This window comes from Micropterus salmoides, unplaced genomic scaffold (genome assembly GCF_014851395.1).
Source record: "Micropterus salmoides isolate LMB-PRFRI ecotype aquatic unplaced genomic scaffold, ASM1485139v1 Ms_hic_scaffold_16, whole genome shotgun sequence".
In the NCBI taxonomy this organism is placed as follows: Eukaryota; Metazoa; Chordata; class Actinopteri; order Centrarchiformes; family Centrarchidae; genus Micropterus; species Micropterus salmoides.
In genome coordinates, this window is record NW_024040707.1 from 5,093,906 (window position 1) to 5,111,909 (window position 18,004).

Consider the following 18,004-nt stretch of genomic DNA (forward strand, 5'->3'; position numbering starts at 1 on the left):
TTAGGTTGGGTGCAGACACCTACATAAAACTTGGTAATTTCCAATTGACTGTGTCCAAGCATGTCCAGCAGATACTGCTACTGCTTTCCTTACAAGATGTGGTATTATGTCACCTCTGTTAAAAAGCTGTGATCGTATTTAGTTATTAGCCAAATCAAAATCTAGGAAAAACAAAACCTTTTCTCCATTTAATATCCTGTCTTGAACTTGATCAAACACAAGAAAAGCCTTTGTCAACACAAGGGGAGACACAGACAGAGCATAATATTAGACTATTACTTCACAGAAGGGAGAACAAAACAATGCTTTCTGCATTAATATGGGCATCAATTGAAACTATGACTGAATAATGTGATGACAATGTGTGACACCTTTTCTGCCCCTACAGTATGCAGGCTGATATGATGTACAACAGTATCATCCTATTTAAACCACAAAATGTGTTTTAACTGGCTCTCTTTTACTCAATTGTTTTGATTTTTTTAACAGTGTAATTTTTACCTTTTGTGTATTGTATAATGTATTTTAATGTTGAAAACATTGAAGTGTAATGAAAAAAAAATTAATGATAAAACATTTTTTTTATCTCCTCTGTATTTTCCAACCAGACATTTCTTAACAGATATGTGCATATAGCATATCCATTATAAACAGAGCAAGGATCAAGGTTTGAGTAGTTTCATTCCAAAAAGAAGAGGGGTTCTGCTGTAGGTATTGCAGTTGCCTTACAGGTGCCCTACCAGTCTGTGCAGAACCTGTTCTCCAATGAATCCCCATGTTGCTGCTACATCAAATAGCTGGTTAATGTGCAAGCTTGTACCTAATTTTAACCTCCCTCACCTGTCGCTTCGCTGGTCCAAGCTGTTATGCTTTGCATCTGTAAGTATTCGAAAAAATATTTTCTTTTTCGAACGACTTTTCCTAACCTCATTCAGGAATGTAATAAAGTCAACATTGACAACAAGGGCAGTTAGACTAGACATTGTAGTCAGATGACGGCTGAAAAATCATTATTGGTATTGGTCTCAGAAATCCAGTATCCGTAGTGTAAAGGCAGTTAACAGTCAAATAACTGCATCTACGCTAATGAAGAAGACACAATGAAAAGGTGTCTAGTTGTAACAATTTTTATTTCCTGTCATGAACTTCATCAAGCACAAGAAAAGCCTTTCACAACACAAGGAGAAACAGAGACAGCGCGTAATATTACAGAGGTGATAGATGGCATCAGCTTCCACCTTCACGCCACAGAAGGGAGAACAAAACAAAAAAACAAAACAATGAAAAGCGAGAGTAAAGACTTAGTTTAACTTGTGTTTCCATAGTGATAAAAGCTACAAAAAAAACTAACAATATTGAAATCCTCTTGAGAACATACAGAATTATAATACAGAAACACTACTTTTACCTTCTCCCCTTTACTCTGCCCCACCCCCACCCCCAGAGTCTAAATTACTCTGGAAGCTGAGGCCAGTATAATCACAGATGAACAAATATCGAGTACTGTACACAGAAACGAGTTATCACGGCTCCACTGAAACCAGAACTTTGTCAGGAGAGCGCAGGCAAGCTGCCATCATACCCAACCTGCAGGTTTTTCAAGATTTAGACCGTTTTTCTCAAATACAGGATATAAACTCTTCAATTAAAGGGCCCAAATGCTTTCTTTTTGGTGTTCTGTTGAGTGTGCAATGGTGGAGATTTCACATCAGAGCACATACTAGAAACCTCACTTTAATTTAACCATTTTGGGTTAATGTACAGTTTCTGCCAATAGCGAGAAATTAATACTCAACCAAATAGAAACATGTGATGCTGTTATTCTTCCTTTTGGCAGAGAAAAACAACAACTTCTCTGTCGGCTTGGCTCACGAAAGGCAAGTAAACACAAAATGTGTGTAGTTTCAAATAGCCAATCTGTGGTCAATGAATGTGTAGAAAATTGTGATTATCTTTTATCGTGCAGTTACAATGCTTGAACAAAGTTGGATAGCAGATTGGGGCTTTATGCAGCTTAATGAAACTCTGTTCTCTCCTGTGTGTGTGTGTGTATGTGTGTGTAGTACGTTCTGTGTGCACACGTGTCAGCTTTGCATGTACCATAAATCCCTCAATATACAATGCCTTTATTATCAGACAGAGACTTTCTCATAACTTGCTGTTGCATCACTTAGTGATGCAGTTGTCAATGTTTAGTGTGTACGTGTGTGTGGGCTGCTGGGTGCATGTGGGTTGCTGGGTGTGTGTGTGTGTGTGGGCTGCTGGGTGTATTTTACAGGGGGAATTGTACTCTGGTTCAATTCAACTGCATTCTTCTCACCAGGAGTAAAGGTGATAGTGGAGGGTGGATGGAACCTTAGTCACCAACTTCATCTTTCCAACGGGGTTACATAATCCTCCCATAGACAACTTTACAGCGGACATTTTACGACCCATCTCATTTGTTTACTTTCAATTGTGCATAGTAAACATCGTATCAAATTGTGGTCACTACATATCAAGGTTTTATCAGATATGTGCGAGTCGCAAAATGTGTTGCAAGTAGCCATATATAACTCCTTGTACAGTAGTAGAAATCCTTCACCAGGAGGGTACACTCGTTTCTGAGGAATGTTAGCTTCTGTTTTACTGACAGAATTACGCTCATTTGGATCAGATGCCATATTCAGTCTTTTATGCGTCGACTCATCTTTGTTGTACATTTTCATAAGTTTTTGGTTTTTATAAGAAATCTTGGAAAAAAATTTGACACCTTTGAGGAGTTTGCACCCAACTAACTGTGTTCTCAGAAGTTACCTCTAATGACATTCTCTCCCAAACTGACCAGCAACATTTGTTTTGGTTGTTGAACATGTTGCACAGCAAAAAAAGTTCAAAATTTTCCAACATCACAATATGCCTCAGAGATACCCCAATGACATTTATTTTTACTTCTACAGGCATAATCTGTTTTTGAGACATTTGCAGGGGGGAAACAGAGAGGTGAAAATGTGACTGACTGACGGGCGAAGTCAAATCAATATTGTATATTGTTAAAGGATCGTCCAGGCTCTGATGGTCAACAGCTGTGAGATGGGTGATAAAAAAAAAACTCTGACAAATCACTGTTATTTCACACACACACACACACACACACACACACACACACACACACACACGTGTCTGTCGGTCTGTACATGATTAATAATGTGGGAAACAATGCCAGCATGATAAAGCAACACTTTAAATTAAAGATGAAGTGGAAAAAAAACTATAATTCTCAGAACAGAACAGAGCCTGCTCATGTTTGCCTGACATTAATGGGAATTGTGAAAATGTTAAATCTTCATGTGTTTTACTTTTAAAATAGCGAAGGCTCAGGATCTAGATGGCTTTCCAAAAAACGGAAAAAACTTATAAAAAAGACATACAATTACTCGACAATTACTTTTAAGAAAAGTGTTCTGCTACTTGTCCACCTCTGATGAGCTTACAGACGTCACAATAGGACATATTCACAAAGAATTACAAAGAAAGCTACACAAGAACTCTTTTATCCATAATGCTACATCCTGAAAGGCAGTTTTACAGCCAGAGTGACCCGACAAAACGTCTAATCTACAGTAACACACTGTAAACATGTTTGTAAACACCAACATTAGAAAGTGGTCTGAGTGTTTGTTCTCCTCGATATTGTACGTTTTAAATACTGTCGGAAATACTATACAAAATCACCATTGTTAGCTGCCGATACAAATCAAGTGATGACATGCGCTAACCAGGCAGTGCTAGAGGTTCCCATAAAACCAGGTGTGAATAGTCGCATTTAAGAAGGATGATATCATGCTCACCGACCAACTGGACAGCCAGTGCCTGATTAACTTTATATTTACATGCAAACTAGTCAGAGAGAAGCTGAGAATTGACTCTTAACATTTTCAACAACCTGCCAGGCTGTTACAGTGAATACTCATGTGCTTTTAGTCCTTTTGCCTGGTGAAATCAGGGTTAATGATACAGTTTAAAGATTAGTAAAACCTGTCTTGTTTTTGGATGTCCAGATTCTTGGAAAAACTATTTTGTTAAAAATCTAATTTGCTTATTTACAAACATTTAATCTCAAAAACGAGAAACATAAATATAAAAATCAGTATAACAGCGTTTTTCCAATGTAAAGACTTTTACATCTATGACAAAACATATTCCTTAAGTGAGACTGACCTGTCAGCATGTACGGTGGTGATGTTTTTTTTCCTGGTTAACACTATGGGATGTAGCACATTAGGACATACTATAAAGCTGTAGTAAAAGCACAACGTCTCTGTACACCCGGACATAATTAGCCTGGTTTTACATTAGTGAATGCAAGGACAGACAAGGTGACTGATGGAGTTGTATTTGCGGCTTTTAAAAAAAACTAAATATTCTATTACTTACATTTATAGCTGTTTCAGTATTTGTACAATACTCAAACTGGCTGGTGGCAGCAGTTTTAAGACAATAATGTAGTTTTTTATTTTATCGTTTGTTTTTTTACAAATAATTTATTTAGCTCTAGGTTTGAGGCGTTTTGTTCCTTTGCACATGCCTATCTGTACCACCACAAGAGGTCAGAGGTCAACGGACTCTAGGAAGTAAAAACCCTTTGTGTCAAGGTCACATTTTCACTTTTGTGTTTACACCCCGGGGATTCCCGACTGTAAAGACAGAGAGCAGTTTTAGATGCCTTGTGTTTGAAGAGGAGGCAGTCAAATCTGGAGCTGCATGTGTTTTGAGGACAACGTTGGGATTTCCTCTCTCTCTGCTGGCCGAATGGTAACTCTGATGTGGATTCGGACGGTCCCGAGTCTGCCTGCTCTAGGTAGTCTGCAGGGAAGATAAGAAACCACACAGTGAGGATTCTCACACTAGCACAGTATAGTAGAAAAAATAGACCTTGTGCAAATTTTTCCCTGGCTATAAAGAACAGAAGCATTCAGAGATGTGTGACTCTTCTTTTCCTGCACTTTTGCTTTCATATTTTCCATTGCTTACTCCAACAACTGTTTTGCATAGTTAGTCCTACATTCAAAGATAGGTTTTGTATTTTTTATTGTGAGCATGGCAACTTCATGACAGGCTGACATTTACATGGACAACTCTCTCTGCTGACTGTGTAGTGATGAAAAATATTTACTTTGTAGTGGGAAGAGAGACACATTACACACCTAAACAGTATCTGTGTGCATGACTGCTTTTTCAAAGGCAGAGTGAAGTATAAACAACATCAGTTGTCATCACAACTGCTATTTTCGATTTATATTTGCATGCTGTGTTGCACGCCTGAATTGCTTTCTATGCACACACACTCACACTGGTGTCATGGATCATGACACTGTCCTATTCTGGGTTAACTCTGTGGAAAACAGCTATTTTATTCCATTCGCTCCTTGGATTAGCACATTACAGCTGTGGTGTGTTTTATAATACTCCATACTGATCTATATCATGATATATTATATTTTCTAGAAAGTCAACCGCAAAACTGTATGGATAAAACAGCAGGGCTAATACCAGGCACTTAATACATAAAATACAGTAGTTTTGTGCATTGATTTAGCTACGTGTATTTAATAAACTGAGAAAATATAGTGGTTGACAAGAGAAACAAATTTTTTGTCATTAAAGATTTATGTCTTTAGTAGGAACAAAACAGGCTCAGAAGTTGGGATAGTACTGAGTCGGACTAACACATTGTTGGTTTTGGGATTTATGGTATAATGTTAACCTCGTCTTTTATTTAAATTTTTTTGAACAATATGCAAAATCTTTCAGCTCTTAAACAGAACATAACACATAAGAGGCCACATTGTATTTTCATTCTATAATCAGCCATCCCAACAAGCCATCAAAAGTAAATTGCCATTAAAGACACTGGGTACTATGATGAGCAGTAGTCTGACCTGTGCACTCTGCCTCTGCATCTTATGCATCGAACAGGACGCCAAGTCTTTCTCCCCCGACCCTTCACGTTCCGACTCACGCTCCCGCTTTCCTTTGATACCACCTCTGGTGTGCAGGAGGGGTCCTGAATGTCCCAGTAGAAAAATGAAATCATTGTCAGTAAAACATTTGAACAGATGGATGCTAAGTCAAGTAAATGTGAGGTCTAGTTTTATGAATCTCTTGTGATCCCCCTCTGTTGGGAAGAACTTAATCCTGGTGACTATTAATAGGGAGGAATAGAGTCGCCCTCTAGTGGCAGCATTCATACACACTAAACAAATGCTTTTAAAATTGTCAAAAGTTTGACTTGAGCATCCAGAAGTACAAGTAAGATGGTTGCACCAGATGCTTCCTGTTTCCTACCTGGATGTTGAGGCACAGCAAACTCGTGGTAGAGTCGGCTGCTGGTGATGGTCTGGCTGGTGTCTGGCACTGAGTGGTATCCTGCAAGAGAAGGACACATCAAACACATCAGACACTTAGAAGTTAGTGGTTTGTGAGAGGGCACAAAAATATGATATACGCATAATAAATTACCTACAACAATTTTAAAAATAGCATGTATACAGCTTATTTAAAGCAAGGTTTTTGCTAATTAGCAACTAGTGTAGTGATTGGCACAAAACATGCTTGTAGATTTTTAAAGAGTAGTTTTATACTGGACTCTCATTTTTGAGTTTGATGACCCCTTTCCAAGTAAGCTGAGGTCCTATTAGGCATTTACTATCAAATACTTTAATAAATGATTAGGCTACTTGTACCAGTGAAATGTTTACAGTGCAACCAGTGGACAACAATGCTGTTGTGGTGATGGTGGAAAGGGATTGCTTTTTCAAACCAGTGTGTACAATTTATGCACATAACGCAGAATGTCAGGGGAAGACATACCATGCTGTTGATGTTGCTGTTGCTGTGGGAGCGGTTGCAGTCGTTGCTGCTGTTGCCCAGCACTGCTAGGCCTGGTCTGTTCTTCATTGTCAAAGTTGAGTAGGATGCTCCCGCTGCCGTTACCCGCTGCAACAGAGCTCCCGGACACTCCAGGCACTGAAAAAAGAATCAGACAGGTTAAGACATGCGACTGATGACCAACCATGATTACAAAACAATTTGACACATCTGCACGTCTTTATTAGTACAACATTCACTCACAATGTGAATTGTTGTTGTTGTTGTTGGTCCCTGGCTGCTGCTCTCCGGGAGAGTAGGCCATCATTCCGCCGTTCCCATTCCCATTGGTTGACGGCACAGATGCCAGCAGGCCTGAAAAACACACAAACACATATTTGTTTTTGTACTTTGAGATGAGTGAATTTATTCTAAAGACAGATTTTATTTCTTCAAAGACAGCACAACTCAGTAATTGTGTCCATTTGGCCGTTAATCAGGGAAGAATGCCAGCTGAAATGCAGATAATTGCCTCACACGACATCTTGAGTAACAACGAAAATGTGCCATGTTATATTTTAACACATTAACTATAAGCATGCTAACATGCAATATTTTGCCCATCATCTGCATGTTGACATCAAATAGTTACAGGTTGTTAGAGCTCAAAAATACACACAACTGGTGAGTTTGTACTTCTTTTCTGCTATTTTTCCACTGTTTGTGAACATGCAACAGTTAAATGTTTGCATGTTGCCAACATGACACATCCAGTTTCCAAGTAAAGTGAGAAGTGATGAGTTAAGCCACTACAGGCAGGTTCTTTTCTCTGCCAATATCCTCTGGCCAAACATTTCCATTTATTCATCCAACTTTTTCAGCCACTCTTACACTTTATTGATCTTAAGTAGGAGCAGTGGGCAGCCATTGTGCAGCGCACAGGGAGGAGTTAGGGATTCGGGCCTTGCTCATTCTTGTTAATCTATTTATTGCTTACCCAGTCCCCTGTATCGGCTAAGTTGCTGGTAGATCTGCTTCATCCTCTCAATGTTGAGCCGGCTTGCCTCTGCGTGATGCACTACGGGCTTCGGGTAATGGACGCCGATTATGCACTTTGCGGCTGCCTGCACGGACTCCGGAGCGTTCCACGGGTCGTATATGTACTTAGCAGGGAAACCTCGGAGGATAGGTAAGTATCGTCTGAAAGCACAGGGAGACATTAGATTTGCCGGCTTGTGTCAACCGGACGTGGAAGATTACAGAGGGAATCAGGGGCGGGAGCGATGCGGGGATGCAAAAGGGTTATTTGTTTAAAAAAGGTTAGAAAAAAAAATAAAAGTGCCAAATATCTTCGTTTTCATTATTTCAAATATTAGTTTGAAAAAGGTATAGGACTATATGTAACTGTGACACATTGAAAACGCAGTGTAATCTCAATTATAATGCATATATCTGATATGATACTTTATTTAAGTGTTTTTTGCTTACTGTGAAATGTATCATTTAATGAACGATTCAGTAATAATGTTCTGTTTTAACTGTATAGTCTTTGTATGTACTGGAACTGATAATAGCATGCTGGTCTTCAGCACTTCATGCTTACAAGTATTATGGAAAATAGCTGCCAACAAAACGAAAGCTACAAACAACCACAAAATTGCACAGTATGGCTACAGCACATGAGTGTATGAGTACGGAGTCATGATGGCATTCTGGCACTGAAGTGAGTTACCATCACAGTGCACAATGAGGACTAAACCAAGGGGTTGGGGTCCCGAACAACTTTTACTGTAAGTTGGAGTCATAGCAGCCACGCCGCAGACAAAGTGTGATCCCCAAGAGAAGAAGCCAATAGAACACTGTCTGCAACAAGAAATCAACGTCTCACAACCTGCAGAAGATGTTCATCCAGTTTTTCCCCCCCCTCTGGGCTGTTGTGGATTTGCTCCATGTGACAAAGAGAAGCCACCTACCTACTGCGCTTGATCCAACCTTACCGAGTCCGAGGAAGGGGGACAGACAGGACAGAGGAGGGGGGGCAAGTGGAACTGTGGAACTGTGGGAAGTGGGACAGTGCAGCGCTGACAGGCAGAGAGAGAGAGAGAGGGCGGTAGGGGCGGGGCCGGTGCACTCTCGTGGACCGACAAACACACGACGGACGGCGCTCCGGTTGCTACGGAGACTGCCCCGTCGCTAGAGAGATCACTGCCGATTGGGTTGATGATGATGATGATGATGATGATGAGAGGAGACTACTGTAACACGCTGTTAGAAAGCAGAGTTGTTGACCCCCACCCACCTGCAGCCCTCCCCCGACCCCACCCTGAGCAGAACAGGTGTATAGTGGAAAAGTTCTGTCATTTCTTTCCTTATTTCACTCCACTGAAAAAAAACATTTTAATACTACTCTCATGTCTTTCCCCTTTGGCGACCCTTTGATCAAGTATTGATTGTGGGCAGCAGCGGCTAAAAAAAGTCCCTGTATGTGAATATTTAGCGTTTACATCCATGTATCCTCAGTTGATGTGAGTCTAGAAATAAGTGACTACTTAAAATAATTCTGAAAGTTCGTAGTCGATGACAGAAGTCTTCCATTATACCTCACAGCTCCAGCCCTTCCCCCATGATCAGACAGTGGTGGACTGAGAAAAGAGATCATGCCTGCTCCCCTGTCCCTCAGACTGTAGTGGTTGTCTTTTAAGTGGTCAGCGGGCTCAAAGCCCCCCTGCTGACTGTCTCATCCCACAACCACAGCGCCACACTCTGGGCTGGCCCACTAGGGGGCTCCCTCATTTCAACAAAAGGGACCACAACCCTTTGGCCAGGAAGATCCGTGAACTGCCAGTAACATGTGGCCCTACAGAGGACAGCGAGTGGTGTGTGGTGAGTGTGTGTGTAGGAGTGTATGTATATGCAGTCATAAAGAGAAACTGAGTTTTTTTGACAGGTTTTTGAGCAGGTATACGAGAGGTGGTGCATTCAGATACAACACAAAAGAAAATTACATCTTTTTTTGCTTCATTGTTCAAAAATATATGCATGTGCACCAGCAACTTTACTTTTTCACATAAGCCTCTCCCTCGTATTTGGATGGATGGCTACAAATTAGAACTTGAACGTTCCTTCAATGTTTCTCAACTGGGACTCGTGTACAGAAAACATTTTTAGCTATCATCATTTTCAGAACTTATTATAATCACAAACAGTAATTGTCAGTGTGGTAAATCTGTAGTTTGCAATTTCTCTATCAGGCTCAGGATTTTAGACAAAATGCTCCTCCACCGTGACATAAAGCAAATCTGCATCTGTTCATTCAATTCACATCTTTCCACTGACTTTTGCAATGTGTTGTGCTGCTTTTTTGTGCTTTATCTGAATGCAATTTGGGGCTATAAATGTCTGACAGAAGATCTAATAAAATAAAATCTGTGTATCTGACGTGCATGTCTGTGTTCGCTTGGCAGTGTGTGTGTGTGTGTGTTTCTCAGTACCTATATTAACCGGCCACTGCTCCAGGTCCACCTGAACCAGCAAGGCTGCATTCACATAAGTAGAGCACAGCTAAACATTTCACAAAGGGTGGAAGATGAGGGGCTTTACCCAGCGCCTGGATAATGGACCGGCTCACGTGGCACGGCACATGTAGTGAGTAACGGCGCCAGCCGTGCGTCACTATGATGGCAGAGCTACGGCTGGTCCGACACCTCTCCTCACTACCCTCTGGGAAATGCTTCAAAGTCCTCTACCTAACGAATGCAGGCAAGACATTCGCATTTCCCACCAAGCGGTCAGATTCCCTTTTGACAAAATGAGACGCTACCGAGTTACAAACCCGCCCAGAGGTGCTGCTGGGGTGCGAGCAAAGTCCCGTCCCTCAGGGTTGCACAGGTAATTAAAAACAAAACCACCAATTTCTCAACTCAGTACCCGACTTCCACCCAAGGCAGCCCTGGCTGGCAGCCAGACTGCACCTGGGTGGCAGGTGCGTGAAAACGGCCAATCATCTTAAAAGCAATCAGCAACAATCTACGAACGGGAGAGGGATAGCATAACTTTTCCCCCAATCCCCCAAAACACATAGCCACATCCAGAGAAAGAGAAGAATGAATATACTCCTTTGCAGTAAAAATCATCTGGTGGCAATAGTTAGATATTAACTAAAGATATGCACGCGTACACAATCACCAAAGGCACATTCACAAACAGTTAAAAGGCACACAAAGAAGTACACCGTGAAAACTGAGACTGTTACAAAAGACATGCCTCATTCCAAAAACTAAAGTGCTGAAGTTTTCACAGAAAAGAAAATGGATTGATGGACAAAAATAAAAAAGGAGGAGAGGAGGGAAGGATGTTATTGTGTTTCATTTACTTACCCAGAGATCTGGATGTCCCCCTCTTTCCCTCCATCTCTCTCTGTCTCTGCTTTTGTCTGGTAACCTCATTGAGCCATATAAAAGAAGTAGACGTAACCTCCGGGTCAGTGCCTTAAACCTGCATTCTAACGGCCAGCAGGGGGCGACCACATTGTTGCATAAAGAAGTCAGATCTAAGTCTATGAGATAATTACCCTACTTTTCACTTGATTTATTAGCTCACTAAATAAATACTTAATTTATGGTCTCAATCACTAGTTTCAAGTCTTCTTCAATACAGCATGATGTTCATTTAGTAAATTATGGTCCACTTTAGAGTAAAATAGATGATAAAGCAAAGTACACTTTAGGGCGTGGCTACCTTGTGATTGACAAGTTGCTAACACAGCAACCTGCTCCAACTTCTTGTCCAAATATGGTCACTTCTGGTTCCAAAAAGCCAAATGGCGACAGCCAAAATGCCATCCCTGAGGGTTCAAAATGGTAGTCCGCAAACCAATGGGTGATGTCACAGTGGCTATGTCCACTTCTTTTATACAGTCTATGGGTAAACCTGTGATGGTGTATGAGCTGTGTGTGTGTGTGTGTCTCTTCTCTGTTTGTCTATTTGTGGTCATTGCAACAGCTGACTTAGTAAAATAATATTTTCTAGTGCTCTCTTGACACACTGAACCTGCATGTATGTATGTGTGTAGAGACAGAGGGTGGAAGGGTGCCATCTAGGTGGGGGTGTCAGCAGTTGGCATCAAGGGGCAATGCTAGGAAAGGTACCCACCTGATGAAGTCCCCGTTGGGGTCGGTGCGGCGTCCGAAGCCCACGGGGCAGTAGCAGTGGAAAAACTGCTGGAAAAATGAACTGCAGGACAGCCACATCCAGCTGCCTGCGTTCACGCTCCAGTCTGCATCGAGAAGCAACTCCTCAAAGACCTGCAACACAAAGACAATACATTATCCAAATGTTTGTTTTAAACTTGATGCAGAGGTTTAATGGGTCTAATAGAGACCTTTCAGGGGACACATCACAAAGGCTGTGAATTTCTAGGCTCTTAATGAAATGTTGGGAAATTATGCATGACTTTGTTTCATCTGGAAATTAAAAATTAAAACAGGCCTAAATTTGTCTGCTGGTGTTTGCTTAAAAAGAGGAATTTCCATTCAAATATAGTGTGACACAAGTAGACTACGTCACTCATTACTCCAGATGTCTAATCTTATATCTGTTGCTCAGGAAGAGATCTTCAAATGAAAGCTCCAGAACAGCTGCAGATCGGACCTAGTAGTGAGACTGGTTTGTGAACGTCAATCCTAAAATAAGATGACTTTGCTGAATAATTCTTTTTGCATTCTTTAAGACGACATCTTCACTCCATCCCTCCCCACCACCTTGTAGTGCAAATTCCTGCATCCTCACCTTCATCCCTTCCTCCCAGCTGATCCACAGGTCCCCCCTGGTGAGGAAGCACGCTACTGCATGTCTGGCCAGGTGATGGATCCAGCCTTCCTGCCTCAGCTGTGTCATGATGGCGTCTATCCAGGGGAAACCTGTCTTAGCCTCGGCCCACTTGGCAAGTGCTTCGGGATTTTTGTCCCAGGGGATGCGGACGCAGATGGGGTTCCCTTCCATTTTGTCGAAGCGTGGATTGTTGGTTGCTGCGGTGTAGAAGAACTCCCGCCACAGTAACTGACCATACAGCGAGAGCGGAGGGGAGCTGTTCTTTTTTACCTGGATACAAATAAACACAGAAATAAGAGAAAATATTAGGCCAAAAACACTTCAGGGAATTTATTTAGTGTCGTGCATATGACTTGAATTATGGTCCAGTAGAATTAATTTGTCTAAGGAATTTTAACCTTCTGTCGTCTTTATTTCACTGTGCTTGTGTCCAAAGCTACTTGATATCCTGTGCAAGCCCAAATATGAAATGAATGACTAAATAAATAAATAAAAGTCCTTATCCAAAGGAACAATTATGTCTTTAAGCAATCCTTATATCACTAAACAAACAAATAAAAATATAGATGGACGAAACTCTTAAAATACTTTCAGTCTAAAATATTCAGTGACATTTTTCACAGGATCTTTAACTGGATGTTTAAAAAGCTGCTGAATTCTATGTTGCTGTACGCTGACCTTGCGGTAGAGGTCTGTGAGCTTGAAGTAGAAAAGGCGACAGGAGAGGCAGCCGAAGCGCAGGTAGGGGCTGAGGCCTGTTGGGCTGGCCAGCAGCGAGTTGGCGTTCATCCTGGGACGCTCGAAATTAGCCACCCACGCCTGGACAAAGACAGAGAGAAATACAGAGAAGAAGGGAGCAATTGGTGAATAGAAGAGATGCAGGACACAATGGATATAATTTGATACTAGAATAAAACTGATGAATGTTTCTGAATATAAACATATGATATTGGCTCCATATTAAATGTCAGATATTATTAATGGTCAAATCTGGAGTGAAAAAAATACTCAGTTGGTCTAAAATGTTTCACAGTTCAAGAAAAGGAAAATAATAAAAATATTCTCAAAATGATATATTATTATACAGTATATATTTTAATGTATTTCATTTAAGAGTTTTAGTGTCTCAAATTGCCCAAACAGGAAGTGCAGTACTGACCTTTCTCTCCAGGTGGCGCTCTATCCTTGTCAGAGCCTCAGTCTCTCCTCCCGGCCACACGGCTGACGGCAGGCCCTCGATGTCAAAGCCTGAAATCATTCATCCCAATCACCTTCCTGGTTTACAAACACTGTTGAACTGGTAATGCTGGATGACTCAGCAACCCTTCACTGATGCCACTTGCATTAAATAAAAACTAAAACAACAGGTAGTTTGATTCAGGCAGTTAGCATGCATTTAAACCTGCTAATAGTTCCTACAAAGCATGACCATGGTCTTTCTAATACATGGATGGATGGAACTTATGCATAGTAGCATTTGTAATTCTTGTGTAGTGTACAGAGGGTTCAAGGAATCAAAAAGGTGTGCGAGTTTGTGCACAGAGATCAATATATATGAGGCTAAAAATAGGAGCTGCACAGTCCCACAGTGTCAGCTTTCCAAACCTCATTAAAATTGATTCAGGAGGGTGAAAAGAGAAATTACATTGAAATGTATTCTTAAATTGTTTTCAAAGAGCAACATGACACTAAAACAACTTTTAAAATAATAAATTAAGTGTATAATCATTTTATTATCAGTTTATCTTAATCCTGTTCTAGGAGATTATTTTCAGAATAAATCCTGTAATCATATCCTGTAGACCTCAAAAAGATCTGGTCTGGTCTTCAATCTGGGATCTCTCTCTCTCTCTCTCTCTCTGTATAGAGATATATCTCTCTAAACTAATTCTGGGCAGGCTTTCTTGGGTGCAGGTGTGAGCAGCAGATGAATGGAAAGTGGCCTGTGAATGGAAACCAGACATCTTGACTGATTAACTGTAAGAGGTTTAACATGTTACCTGCCTAATTTAGGGGACAAATGACAGCTTGCGTGGAATAAACTGTCCTCAGCACAAAGGAATCAGACACCAGCACTGACGGTTTTAGAGCGTTAACCTTAAATATCTTAAAGTAGCTGCACACGTGTAGTTGACCGATGGCTACAGTGCAGTTAATTGTATGAATGGAATGTAACCTTTCGTGAATGGAAAGCAGACATCTGGATAGAAACCAAAAGAAGGGGAACGTGTCACCTGATTAATCCAATAGTGAGGCTTTAAATAGAGAAACTGGACTGACCGTTTAAGAGGGTTTAATGAGCATACAGTGTGTATCGTGGAAGAGATTTTAATTTTGTTGAGGTCTTAATCAATCATAGATTAAAAAAAATATTTGATCAGATTTTAGACATCACATAATGCATTACTTGTAATAAAAATTTCTAGTCTTTCAATGACAATTTCTAATTTAAGGCCAACGGTTAGTTTTTTTTATTTTTATTTAGAGAAACAGGGACAACGTATAATAAACATTAACCTCAAAGGGGAAGATGCATTGTACTGGGTTTTAGCTCAAGAGCTAATTTTCACCCGTAGTCCCTGGGCAGGCTGATGTTAAGTTAGTGGGTTATTTAGCCCAACTCTGCTCAGACAACAAAGCATTTTAGATGTTTGGTTTACCGTATTGGCCTGAATATTATTATTATATTTCTAAAAATGGAGGGTCGTATTATGTTTGACAACATCAAATATTGTTTCTGACAACACTGGTGCATCATGGGTCATCTGTAACCTTAGTGTTGCTAGGCTAACGAGTGTCTTCAAGTCTGTTTATAGTGTGTCTTTTAGAGTTAGTCAGGCCTAAAAGGTGTTTAGGAAATCCAGTTTAACCTACAGAGTTTGTGACGGATCTTTTAAGAGGTTTTGGACTAGGACTAATTGTATCTTGGCGAAACATTCCCAACAGTATTAGTCTTAAAAGGGTCTCTTCAAAAATTAGAAACAAAAAAATGGTGGCCAATATGGTATTTTGTTGAATGGAAATAAAACGTTTTGTAGAATGTGGGTATCAAAGGATTTCGATGCTCTAACGAGACCCTAACATTTTCTAGGAAATTAATTTGGTTAGACTTCTGCCATCTATAACTAAATGTGGTGGTTTGGGTATGATAAGACAGCATCTTTTTCTTTATTTTTGGGCCTTGATTTTGTATTTAACTAAAAAGTTTCCAGTGCTGAAAGATGCGAGTCCATCTTCCACACAGCATTGCTGAGGGTGTTGGTAGCCATATTTCTATTTTTGGGGTTGGTATATTCTCCTGCTGCCTACACACCTTAACGTCCTTGTTAAAAGCTTGTAAAGTATCTCCTGCTTATCTTAGTGCAGGGGTGTGTATGTTTTCTCACCCAGCTCTTCCAAGGACGGGACCCCGTACTTGTCTCCGTGGTCTTCGGAGACGGGGGTGACGCAGCGACCCATCAGGGTGTCCGACAGCGTCTCCACAGGCATCTCAGGAGGATCCAGCCGACTGATCAGGGTCTGGAAACGCTTGTAGGTGAGAGGAGGCTGACCGCCATTCAGCTCTATGATCCTGGAGAAGGGAAGAGACAGAGAATGGTCAAATGTTTTAAATCTAAAATTAAATCTACTTTTTGCACAAGTAAAACAGAAACTACCAAATTTTGTCTTGGTGGAGCAGTTGGTTAATTTAAACTGAGAAACTTATTTTGCATTTGAATTCCACTGGCTAATCCAGTAGTACTGTAACAGATGTGCTTTTCTCAGCCTAAAATAAGTTTAAATAAAGATAAAGATAAGTCTGTTATTGTCAAAAGGGAGATCACTTATTGTTGCATTAAGAAATGCATAGTAAAATAGGTGAATAATAAATAAAAGCGCACTAAAACTATTATTTTTACAACCATTCATCACAGTTCTGTCACAAAGGTGTCAATGGATGATTTTGATTTCCTTTGTTTTTCTGCATGGACTCAAGATGGCACTGCTGACCACAGTGTTTGTGTGTGTTTCTTTGTATTTTCCCCTCACTTTTCCAGGTCGTAGAGCGTGTGTGATATCTTGACGATGACCTCCACCCCTGCCTCCATGGCCAGCTTCTTGATGGCAGCGTCTCTCTCCTTGCCGAAAGGCTCAGAATCATACTCAAAGGTCAGCCGAGAGATCTTCCACTCCTGAGACAGAGAGAGAAATTACAGTTTGGCCATCACAATATCCAAGAGCCCAAGGTGGCATCTTCAAGTGTTTGTTTATCTGACCAACAGTCCAAAACCCAACGATATTCAATTCACAATAAGACACCAAGTTGTGTCTGTTTGAGGAGCTGCAAACAGCAACTCTTTGGCATATTTTGCTTGATAATTCACTATAAATGAGATTATTGGAGCTGCTGTCAATTTCCTGTCGATGCTGACCTTAAAGAGCCGTGGGAACACGTTGGCTGGTTGGCCCCTGATGACAAAAAGGCGCGAGTTGAGCTTTCGAAGGCTAGCGTCCAGATCCTCCAGACACTGGAGGAGAAACCTGAAGAGGGAAGACAAAGAGGAGGTAGAGAAAGTTGATGTCACACTGTAAAAACTTTGACATCTAAAGAAAACCCACTTTGTTTGTATGGTAACATGAACTAGTTAAAAATAACCTGGGTGTGTGTGTGTGTGTGTGTGTGTGTGTATTTTGGGATGAAGAGTATGTGTGTGTGTGTATTTTGGGATGAAGAGTATGTGTGTGTGTGTATTTTGGGATGAAGAGTATGTGTGTGTTTCGGGCTTTATGACGCACACGACCACCAAGCGAGAACTGATTTCCTTCACTGTCAAACACAACCCTTTGAAGCTTTAATGGATCAATGTACATAAGAAATAAAACTCCCTCTGTGCGTCTCCCTCGCTGAAAATAAAGATAAAAATGAAAACGTCTATCATTTGATGGGTCATCTTTGCTAACTCTTTACTGTACACTAGCATTTCCATTAGTGCAATCCCAGGCTGAACATGTGCTCTGATCAAATGTGTTTTATTTTCAGTGAATCACGATTGTCCTTCTGAAGCAGACGAGTGACGACACTTACTGATAAGAACAAAAACAGTCAATCAGTGATACATGTATTCAAAAATCAAAAGAATGCCTCAAATATTGTCTCCCCAGAGCCAGACTTCGGTTTCCCTTTTTGAATGAGACATAACCTTCATCGCAATATAACAGCCCAAATTACCATAATGAATAAGGACATGAAATAGTCACCTGGAAGGAGGATGACCTTTATAAAAACAAAAATATAAAAACGGTGGGTGAGCTTATGTTTAGACACAAACCACTACAAACTAAAAGG

The 18,004-nt window shown here is 40.7% G+C and overlaps 1 protein-coding gene across 1 annotated transcript in view; it reads right to left on the minus strand.

Annotated features, from left to right (window-relative positions):
* Positions 1-1,111: 1,111 nt before the first annotated feature.
* The window catches only part of LOC119905047 (cryptochrome-1-like), a 28,192-nt gene continuing 11,299 nt past the window's right edge, over positions 1,112-18,004 (minus strand). Inside the window, exons 3-15 of the mRNA XM_038721746.1 lie at positions 17,091-17,199; positions 16,708-16,850; positions 16,065-16,249; positions 13,838-13,926; positions 13,357-13,497; positions 12,637-12,948; positions 12,001-12,152; positions 7,847-8,049; positions 7,114-7,224; positions 6,853-7,008; positions 6,328-6,408; positions 5,922-6,046; positions 1,112-4,845 (exon numbers count right to left, since the gene is read on the minus strand). Coding sequence (XP_038577674.1) covers positions 4,837-4,845; positions 5,922-6,046; positions 6,328-6,408; positions 6,853-7,008; positions 7,114-7,224; positions 7,847-8,049; positions 12,001-12,152; positions 12,637-12,948; positions 13,357-13,497; positions 13,838-13,926; positions 16,065-16,249; positions 16,708-16,850; positions 17,091-17,199 — 1,816 coding nt within the window. The 3' untranslated portion in view covers positions 1,112-4,836. The remainder of the gene's footprint in view (positions 4,846-5,921; positions 6,047-6,327; positions 6,409-6,852; positions 7,009-7,113; positions 7,225-7,846; positions 8,050-12,000; positions 12,153-12,636; positions 12,949-13,356; positions 13,498-13,837; positions 13,927-16,064; positions 16,250-16,707; positions 16,851-17,090; positions 17,200-18,004) is intronic.